This window comes from Lampetra planeri, chromosome 5, assembly GCF_965212315.1.
Source record: "Lampetra planeri chromosome 5, kcLamPlan1.2.h2, whole genome shotgun sequence".
NCBI lineage: Eukaryota > Metazoa > Chordata > Hyperoartia > Petromyzontiformes > Petromyzontidae > Lampetra > Lampetra planeri.
Genome location: NC_136111.1, coordinates 20,917,088 through 20,928,445, shown reverse-complemented (window position 1 = coordinate 20,928,445; position 11,358 = coordinate 20,917,088). Strand labels below are relative to the sequence as shown.

General features: G+C 47.7%; 1 protein-coding gene across 1 annotated transcript; it reads left to right on the top strand.

Moving 5' to 3' along the window:
* Positions 1-189: 189 nt before the first annotated feature.
* Positions 190-4,131, top strand: LOC144718591 (ectonucleotide pyrophosphatase/phosphodiesterase family member 7-like). Its single transcript, XM_078593964.1, is given in 3 exon segments — positions 190-501; positions 503-826; positions 2,693-4,131. Coding segments are annotated over 3 exon segments (846 nt in total). The 5' UTR covers positions 190-234; the 3' UTR covers positions 2,948-4,131.
* The last annotated feature ends 7,227 nt before the right edge of the window (positions 4,132-11,358 follow it).

Sequence of the window (11,358 nt, the reverse complement as noted above, 5' to 3'; positions counted from 1 at the left end):
CAATCTAGTGCTGGGTGAGGGCCTTCCCAGGCCTTGCACGCCATAGGGTTCAGTGCTACATAATCCAATGCCGTACAACGCGGCAATTGATTTTCTTTTTTTACGCTGCCCTCTAGCCCCACAATAGCCTATGCATTGTGGACAACAATCCAAACTCAACTCTGTTCGGCACATTCCAGGTAATCTCGTCAGAGGTTCACCGCGGTACACACAACTAGAGGCCACGCGTTAGTAATGGATCTCTCTGTTGTCTTCCTGCAAGGCCTGAAGACCGGCTCGTTCCACTTCCCCGGCGGAGCTGCCACGTACTCCGGGCAGACTCCGTCCAAGGCCGTGGCGGAAGTGGACGATCATCCGAACAGCAACGTGACCGAGTGGCTCCTCAACATTGACATCGTCATGGACTGGTTCGTCAAGGACGGCCTCGACTTCGTGGGTCTGTACTACGGCGAGCCGGACTCTACGGGCCACAAGTATGGACCAGAGACGGAAGAGCGGCGCGGCGATTGTAAAAGAGGTGGACGAGACCATCGGCTTCCTGGTGGAGGCCATCGAGAGGAGCGGACTGAAGGACACTCTCAATGTAAAGCTGTCAAATTACATCAACTTCACAATGGACCTCAAGTTTGACCTGGTGGACTACGGACCGTCCGGCATGCTTCTGCCCAAGGAAGGGAAGGAGGAGACGGTGTACCAGAACCTGAAGGGTGCCCACCCGCACCTGCATGTTTATAAGAAGGAAGAGTTCCCAGAGCGCTTTCACTACCGCAACAATGAGCGCATCCTGCCCATCTTGATGTACAGAGACCCTGGCTACGTGGTCAAGGTTGAGTATTCGCACCAAACGCGACATCTTACGCAACCGCCAGCATAGTTATCCGTATAAATATATAGAAACATCCAGGTCTGTCATTCTGTCACTCTGTCATTCTGTGACTCTGTCATTGTGTAATTAACGCGGCATGGATTGGTTGAAGTGCGTCACGTGACCGAGAGCAAGCAGCCAACTAGAGGGGCGCCCCTCACAAACATGTACGCCCCCCAGGTGATGTTGCACCGTAGTACGGCGCTGTGGGCAGCTGATCTGCCACCACGCTCACGGGCCGACAGGGGTGGGGGCTGAGGGGGAGGGGACCCCCCCCCCTCCATAAGACCCCTTAAGATAAGAGCCTTCCACCCCCCCCCCCCCCCCCCCGTGACCGGAGGTTGACACCCCAGAGCCCCCAGGGGTGGGGGCTTAGGGCGAGGGCGACCCCCCCCCCCCCCAACATTTCCAAAGACCCCTTAAGATAACACCTTGAAAATAATCCTAACAGTTCTTTCAGTGATTAATACGTCATAGCTCTTAGAAGTTAATGTAAATAGCACAACTAAAGTTTAAATATATTTTCATTCATTCACATTAAAGTTACATCGTCAAAAAAGGTTTTTTAGAGTGAAAGTTTTAAGTCAAAGCCGCGTAAAACCGCTCTTATTCGACTTATTGAAAGTCCTCAAGTACAGCAAAGCCGTTCGCGTTATTTTTACAGCACTTTCCAATAATACTTTTCAATAATACTTTTGACGGTAAAACACACGTGCACTACACACACATCTATTACGTACGGACATATACACACGTTTCTCATTACATTAGTACTGCAGTTTTTTTGGTGCTTAAATCCACTGCTGGATGAAGGCCCACCGCATGCTGTGCGAGTGGATCGTAAGGATTTACTTGACCAGTCTGTTGGGGGCCGCCGTAGGCTGTGGTTGTTCGGGGGCGCCCCCCAACAACCTAGTAATAAATAAACAAATATTATATTATATAAGTATATAAGCACACCTTTTACAAGCAGTTCTGATGTATGCTTGATATGCTTAAATTACAATGGTGGGGGGAAGGAAATGGGTTACTTCTGATATAAGCACAGCTGTTCATGCATAAAAGTGGTGTGCCTATATCCTGTTCTCGTAAGCTGCAGCAGGATTCGCCTGGTTTCTATTGGTATCAGCATCACACTCAATGGGACGCAAATAAATTGGTTCACTAACGGGTGGGGATCTCATGTTGTTAAAGTGTTTAAAATGATACTTAAAGCAATGCAGTCCCCTATGAATGAAAGCCAATTTCCAGATTTCTAGCCCTTCTAGAACACCATAAGAATGCACATCAGTTGCTCAGACAGTCACAATCATCTTCCCTGTATTGGACGTGGTATAATTCTGATACAATTTTGAAACGGCAGGACAGTACGTGTCAAATGTAGTGGTTTGAAATCCACCCATGTGGTCTGCACAACCATTTTATCCCGCAATCGCTCGGCATCAGTGGTGCATCCAGCTAAATATTTTGGAGCGGGCAAATTGTTTCCAGTTTAATAAGGAATAATATTTTTTTTTTAAATGGCTAATTTTGCGAAACTAAATTAAATGTGGAAAATAACGTTTTCATTTATATAATTGTAACTTATCGAGAATGAAATATTAGTTTATATACGCGTAAAGTATAATCAATTTTACGTTCATGAAAAATTCTCACAATTGGTCTCCGACATACAATGGGCCATCTAAATATTTGGAGAGGGCGGATAAGGCGCGGCGGGGGGGGGGGGGTCCAAACGCCTCCTCTTTGCCCCAATGGGGGGGGGGGGGGCGCCACTTACAAAGTGCATCGTTTTGATCGCTCGAAATCCGCCCGCTCTCCCAACAGAGGATCGTATTCCAGTTCAGCAAGGGCGACCACGGCTACGACAACGCGGAGGCGGACATGTGGACCATCTTCCGCGCCTTCGGACCTCGCTTCCGCGGGGGCTACGTGGCAGAGCCGTTCGACAGCGTGCACGTGTACGCGCTCATGTGCGACCTGCTCGGGGTGCAGCCGGAGCCGCACTACGGCTCCCTCGCCTTCACCCGGGACATGTGTGAGGGTCGCTGGCCCCCGAGATCCCTCCCTCGGTACCTCTAATGGCCGGGTTAACCTCATTACTCGCCCCCTCGCTGCTAGGCGAACCGCTGCTGGGTTCTTCACCCATGGGGTGAGAGCCGTCGCTCGAGGATTCCCCTCCCCCGCGGGTCCGCGTAGTAGGCATGGTTAATTACGTACGCGCACACCCACACACAGCTCTGCGCGGCACTCAATCAACCCTGACCACTCACGTTAGGATCGCGCACCTGTATTATACACGTCGTGAACGTGCGCGCACACACACATACAGCTCCACACGCGATACCCACTCTTGCGCCGCGCTCGCTGCTCACGTTATGATCGCGCACCTGGGGTACGCCGATTACGCACGCCGCGAGCTTACGCATACACAGTACCACACGCGTTCACACTTATAACACGAGATCACACGAGGCCACGATCAGCTATTAATGATTTATTGTCTGCTACCTGGGACTGGTGTTAAATCAGTGAGTCGACGAGGCTGGCCTACGCTGATACCTCTATACCTATTCCCGATTTATCTGCTATGATTCTAATTCACCTTCTTACTCACTGTTAAGTCTCCACGGCGGTCCGCTGATCCTTGTGCTAACAGCGTACCTCGGTGCGTCGCACGGACGTCCGGGTCGCTGGCTGGAGCTGCGTCTGGTCGCCTGGCGCTGGAGTAAGAGAGCGATTTCCCCTTTGCGCTCTCCATTTATCCTCATTCCCGGACTCGGGCCCCTACCCCCTTCCCACGCACCGTGCGCCTTCGCTATGCTAATTAATCCTCTGTCCGTAAACTCCAAACAATGGCACGCGCCCCCCTCGCCCGGGCCAGGCGGCTCCGCGGTGCCTTTGTTCCGCTAATCAATAAGCGACCTGCACGGCACAAATTCCAATCAATCCCTTTCTCACGCACCGTGCGCCTTCGCTATTATTGCAGTTCAGATGCGCTGCGTGTTTTCTAATGATGCTCCTCCATCACAATGCTTATTCCCTCTGCCTGCCCCGTCGATACTTGCGTGTGTGGGGGGAAATGCGCCTCAACCGCGGTGGCCGAATGCCCCACGCCGCGACCACACCATATTAAGGCCGGTCGCAGCGCCGCGGTGCCACGTAGCACGGGGGAGGTCATCCAATTCCCTGATCGCCGGAAACCGTGAGAGTTAATCCCGATAAGGGTTTCTCGGATAAAAACCGGTCGATCAGGTGACCTTCCCTTCCAGCTCTATGGGGGGGGGGGGGGGGAATGCGTGCGGGTGTGTTCATGTGAGGTGAGGTGAGGGGGACGCGGGATCGGCTCCGTCGCTTGGTGGTGGCGAGGTCGTAGGTGGGGCGCCTGCTTAACGGCTTCGTGGCGGCGGCATGACACATGCACTCTACTGCTGCTACCACCAGCTTGCCGGATATTGATCTACTACCAGGTGGGGTTTCATTTTTTTTTATAGGTAGGGTCCACTGAGTCAGGATTCCATCCCGACACCGACGCCTGCTGTAGATTTGGAGTTTGCGTGTCTCTCGCTCTCTCCCCGTGGTCGCGTGGATGTTTCTCTCCGGTTTTTCCCTTCACGTTTAGAATGAACGTCAAGCGTTTATAGAGCGATTGGCTGCTATCAATTGGCACGTGATGATGATGATGATAAGCCACTTCGTTGGAGTCATTTTCCCTCGACGAGAATAAGATAGGGTATGATGTGCGTTACATGTTGATATTATTATTCATGGAAATCAGACCAAAATCAACCGTATTACAACAAACATGAATCACGGTGAACACGCACACACATACATCAACATTATGGAAAATACATGTCCTATAACAAAAGTTTGGATCGGATAAATTCATTTAAAAAAACATTCATAGTCAAAATTAAGTTACAGAAAAACCAGATTTATTGCTTCGGGGAGATTGGTGATGCACTAGTTTGTAAATGAATCTTATGGCGGGATCACGGGGTCCCGAATAAACGGAAGTCAAAATGGTAATTGATTAATTTATTTTTGGCAACTCCGTCTCACCGCGCACATAAACGCCGCGACCCACCAGAAATCAATCCTCTCGTTCTTCACCAAGCACCCGTCGTTGCTAAAATTGACGTAGTCATAAACACAACTTTTAAACTTTGATTAGCACATCGTGTAGAGCTCGTCGAGAGGATTAGATCGCCGTGTCGTTCGCCTTCAACAGACATAAAATGACGTCGCAACGCAGTTTATGCGAGAGCCGGGGGCTTATGGGACCCCGGGGTCCCGCCATAAGGTTCAAATAGAGAATGTATATGAATGCCACGTGACTCCAGGTCAAGTGGAGGGCAAAGTCCACTTGGGTAATAGTGACATGAGCAGGTGATTGGTGATTAATTAGAGTGCAGCAAATAAGAAAACCCGGGGTGATGTTTAATGCTGCAGAAATGGCGAAGCGTGGTTGGCATGGGGCCCTGGTGCAAGTGTAAGGGTCGTGTAGGGACACGTTGGGGTGATCACCTCGTGTTGACTTTCACAGGGAATAACGATTCTAAATGTGGAGGGAAAACCCTGAGGACCCGGAGAAAAATCAACGCGACAACGGGGAGAAATTGAACACGTAGGTTTCACGACTAATATTCACAATAGAGGTTTTTTTTGGGTTAGATCGCGTAAATATATAAATGATGTGTCGTTAAACCCACCACCACCCGACACAGCCAACTAGTAAGGGTTGTCACGTAAACAGAACATGCCAATACGCCTCTATATAAGGAACACGCTATGAGACGTTTGTTAAGTCAGGACTCATTACAAATATTAAGTTGTTTTGTTGCTCTGGATGCTCTCCGACAGAAATAACACTTCCCGGATCCTCCAATCGACTAATCTCTGGCTTGACAAAAGGATTAAATGCCCTGCTTGTAATGACCACGCTTTTATCCTCACTATAACTGTGGCAGCAGCTCATGCAACCCTCAAAAGAGCCACCACCACAATGTAAGTGTACGCTGCATATTTATATTGCAGTGCATGCAAGGATATACGGGCAGTGAAAGCCAAAATGTTTTGAGAATTAGTTACATTTTCACGTATCTAGTCGAACTATATTTTAATTGCTGAAATTTTTATAACCCATAATAAAGGTTTTTTTTTGGGTTCGATAACGTAAATTACACTTGAGTGCGATGTTTCGCTGGCAATTACAACCAGTTTCATCATACGATTGTAAATGTTGTGGATTTACTCTCGAACACACTGGTGTGCTGAAGTAGTAACTAATTATTAGCACGTTTTATTTACGTGACAAACCTTATTCATTGGCTGTGTCGGGTGGTGGTGGGTTAACAACATATTTATATTTACGTGTGGAACATTAGGAATGGAGTAAAGGGAGTAAAGTGTGGTTTTGCTGGTGTGCACGTGTGTACACCAGCATGCGATAACTGACGACATGTGTGACACACGTGCTGTTGCATCTCCCAGGTAAATAACCCAAAGGCTTGGCTTTGAATTGTTAGTTTGTGATACATTCAATAGGAGGGGTTTTAGGACGTCATCCACTGTAAAGGATGACGTACTGTATTTAATACTTGTAATTCACTAACCCTAATACTGTTAATTCTATAACCATGCCCCCAGAATATGACTACTTGCAATGCTATTGAGAATAGAACACATGTACAGTAGTAAGTTGTACAATGGTGACTAGTACAGTACGTATACTGTACGCATACAGTACAGATAATGGGTGTAAGATACCGATATAAGTGGATGGTATAGATGGACATACAGCTTAGGATTAAAGTAATATTCGAATAGTGAAGTGCAAAGGTTATTGTCAAAGACAAAGATGGTTTATCAGTAGTAGAATTGGGTTTAAGATAAACTGTTATTGATGAATCGGACTTGTACACCAGTCACGTGGTTAATGGCGACTCGGTTGAGGATTACAGTGTGTGACACCACGTGTTGTTCCATCCTACAGATCTCCCACAATAAATGTGTTTGCCGTCGATTTGGAGCACCTGCCCACGTCCTTCATTTCGTGTGTGAAACAAACGCGATCTCAGTAAAAAAAAAACTTTATTATGGATAATTTTGGTCACGTGTTAAACTGTTCGTGATCCAGCCGGGTGGCTCGGCGGTAGAGCGTGTGGCTCACAATCGGAAGGTTCGGGTTCAAATCCTTGTTGTGGGGTTGACACGGCTCATCCTTTCTCCAGGGTCGATAAAACAAGAGAACATTTATGGGGACGTTAACAGTGCTCCTGTGAGATACACTTGACCTCACCATGGGAATCTTGAATTTCCACCACTGTCTTATCGCTCTAATGAGGAGATGAGCACCGCCTCAATGCTAAATTGAGTAGGACATTTTTATTTTTACTTTTGAAATGTCTTGGCCCCCATAGGAGCTGCCGTTTCCACTCGAGTTCCCAAAGTGGGTCTCCAATGCAATGTGGTGAATATTCGATGCTGCTGATAATGATGAAGATGCAAATTGTAACTGATTAATTTTACTAAAACTATACATGTTTATGTGTTCCTTCAGAGGCCGCTTAAGAACCTGATGGCACACGCATGACTCACACGTATCGCGTGAAACAAATTCAATGACCTGCGCACGCATTAGGTGTTCAAAACCGTAGCCTCCTATTCGATACGTTAACATTCTCCCCTGGGTAGGCAGGTACCTGATTTTGTGGGCTCAAGTACACATTTACAGTCGGTCGTTAGTCTGTGGCAGCTTCTCTCCAGATTCTAGCTTCGAGCCGAATTGAACAAAGTGACCTTGGCGCAGAATGACCGCTCATTTTCCTACAATCGTCTCCAACTAATGAATTTGATCTAGGGTTAAGTCTTTGCTGGATCAAATGTTCAGCATATCTTAATATTGATTCGACCCCCCCCCTTTCCCCTGCATAAAACAATGTGCTAGTCAGTGAAGCTGGGCTGTTGGCAGTAATGAGTGGGATCTATTTTAATAGTGGATATGCACACGGCACTCTTTGTAAGCCCTCATCAATTCAACGTGTCCATCCGCAGCGACCGAGTTTTGCAGTAAAACAAGCGCAGCTAGCGACGTTAGACAGTGAAGAAGCGTCTTGCCGGCCACTTGAATCGCATCTCTTGAATGGCACACCTCTTCTGCACAAACACTGCAGCTTAAATGGCTCACCGCGCTGCACAATAATTCTCTCTGCAACCACATTTTGTACGCAATTTAGTCAAGTGTACGTTGCTCCACGATGGGAATAAATACTGCGGAATGTCTTCAACGTTCGGCGAGACATTTGCATGCGCTTTGCTTTTTTGCACTTGATGTGAGAATAGTCAGGTCCAATTTATATTAGGTTCAAATAAGCATTTAGGTGGTGCTCATCTACAGTTCACAGCCCTGAGCCAGTGATGGAAATCCACATTCCTATTACCGGGATGAGTCGAGCCATAGAACAACCACTATTGACTTCCCCACAAAGTGGTCCTAATTTTACCGACCCCCGAAAAGATGGATTGAGTCGACTACCGGCCGGGATTTTCACTCACAACCTTCCAATTGCGAGTCGCTCACTCTTCCACCGAGCCTCCTGATTGGCTCCAGTGAAAGAATGTGACGAGAAAAGCTGCACCAATCACAAGGCACCACTGCGCAGCATCATGAATGCACAATACAACCAAATTACCCTTATGTTTTTTTACCATGTAAGGCCCACTGAGCGATATAGCAATTTTTTCCACAATTGATAGCTAGTTCAATGTAGTGGCTTATGATGTGGATATTTATAACAGCCAAATATTGTAAACGCACGTTTCTATATGTGGAGGGAAAATCTGGAGGACCCGTAGAAAAATCCACGTGACCATGACAACAACATGCAAACTCCAAATATACAGGCGTCAGGGTCGTGATCGAATCCACGACTTCCTGCGTACCAGGTGAGATAGTTAACATCTCGCCACTGTGGCACCCACCAAGTGCTCCAGACCTCATCAGATCTAGCAAGCCAAGCAGAGTTGAGTCCGGTTCGAGCTTGGATGGGTGACCACCTTGCCTGACACGTGTTGTAGGCATGACGCTTGCAAGGCCCACGAGTTGCCAGCAGCAAGTGGCAGTACAGTTGTAGTGCTGATCTTTACGCAGACAACTTATTCTTTTTCCGTCGTCACTTTATTTTACAAAACTCTTCACATTCCACAACCGAGACTTCGGCGCGTTGTCTGCTCGCTCGCCGCGCTCTGCTGGCCTCGCTCGCTCCATTCCCTCCCTCTCTCTCTCCGTCTCTCTCTCCCCGACTCTCCTCTCTGCTTCGCCTGTCTCGGCTTCGACTGTCTCACTACTCTCTCTCGGCTTCTCCGTCTCACTCCCACTGTCTCTCTCCCTCTCGTCTCCGTCTCACTCCGACTGTCTCTCTCCCTCTTGTCTCCATCTCACTCCGGCTGTCTCTCTCCCTCTCGTCTCTGTTTCACTACAGCTGTCACTCCCTCTCGGCCTCTCCGTCTCACTCCGACTGTCTCTCTCCCTCCATCGTGTATTCTCTGTTCCCGTTTCACTGCTAGCCTATCCTATCTCTCATCTCATCTTCTTCTCCTGCTCCACTGCTAACCTATTCCATTTATCATATCTTCTTCTTCTCCTGCTCCACTGCTAACCTATTCCATTTATCATATCTTCTTCTTCTCCTGCTCCACTGCTAACCTATTTTCTCATATCTTCTTCTCCCCGTCTGTCTACGCCCAGCACCCAGCACAACTCCCCGTCTCACTCTCACGCTCCTGTATTTATCCCCGTCCTCATTAATTACCAATTCATTAACCGGCGTTCCCACCGACGCCCCGTGCCCGCGGCCCCCTCCGCCACCTGCTCCCATCCCCAGACTTGCTGGTGCCACCTTGTCCCTGACAACAACAACCGGCCAATCACTGCCCTGCATCCCATAACCACCTAACGAGCCGTCTCTCTCTGGCCGTTATCCCCCCGCAACACCTGCTTGCCCTGATGCGACCCCACTGTCCATAACCCACACGTGCTTCTAATTTCCCCTCTTGGCGCGCGTTAATCCACTACACAGATTTGGTCCACTCACTGGATCAAAGTCTGCTTGTGGATTGAAGCTGTGTGCGAGAGCTGTGCGTGGGGTTTCTAAGGTTACAGCCGTTTCCTGCTCATGTGCCAATTGCTCATTAATGTTGTTTGCCAAACTTCTCAACGCACCACCCGCCTGAAAATGAGTCCCAATTGTGTGTAATTAATATTGTAAACAATTAGCATTAATATCTATAATGGTATTACTTTGCCATAAAGTCTATTCCGATAAACAGTGCTACGGTTACAACGTCTCCGTTGCTCGTTATCTGCACTTCCTTGTCACAAAACGTCGACTTGTTTGATATAGAGCAGGGTACAGCATTGAGAGCAAGGTACAGCAAATTACACGGCGCTTGAAAGAAACACATTCAGTTGCGATTGCGCGGGTGTCTCAAAAGCCACGAACGTTGGTCTGGCAACCGATAAGATCCTGGCAGCCACCAGATTAAACAGGTTCTCAGTGAGTTGACGAGCTCAATGGGAGCTTAGATTTAGTGAATTGAGCACAATGGGAGGTCAGGTGTAGTGAGTTGACAGTGCCAGCCCTGTCTCTAATGACTGCGTAAAATATAAAATTTTACTACGCTGGGGTTTGCAATTTGGCTAAATTCCAGCTCTGACATTGGAAATTAAAAATAATGTAACTTTCGTGTGATGAATGATCACAATTGCAGGATTAAAGGAGCCTGGCATATCATTTATGGGTCATTCCAGAAGGTTGCAAGATGTTACCGAACAACATTTTAATTGTTTGCGCCACGGTGCAATTATCTGAGTATTCTACAACGTAAAACAACGTGAAAAATATAGATATCGTTTGGAGGAAATGCAGTCCTGAAATGATAGGCGATCTATAGAAATCATAATTGCGTCACGTAATCATGTATCAAACCAGCATCTGATCAGTCATTCAACAACAACAATGACAAACAACAACTTATATGTATAATGCGCCCATAATTTGACACACATTGACATCTATTAAAATACCTAAGAAATGCTTGTCAAATGTGATATATCTCATCATCTCAAATTCCAAAAATCCTGAAACATCTCCACTCAAAAGTAATGTACCACTTAAAGCTCAACAAAGCATTGCGATCTGCGCATCTACACTGTCGCCCAGCGTCACGAGGAAAGACTCCAGGGGTCGCCTGTTCTGCAACCGCGAGAAGTCCACGTGGGTTCTCCGACTTCTTCCAAGCTTCCAAGACGCCTGGCCAGTGTCGATGAGTGGAGCAAACACCCTCGTCACATCTGCGGATGGACTAAAACTAATCTATTTTAGTTTATTTTACCAGGTAAGGCCCCACTGAGCTAAATGTGTCTTTGCAGAAGCGACCCTGGCCACAAATGATAGCTTAACGAAGTGGCTTATCACGTGGAAATCTTT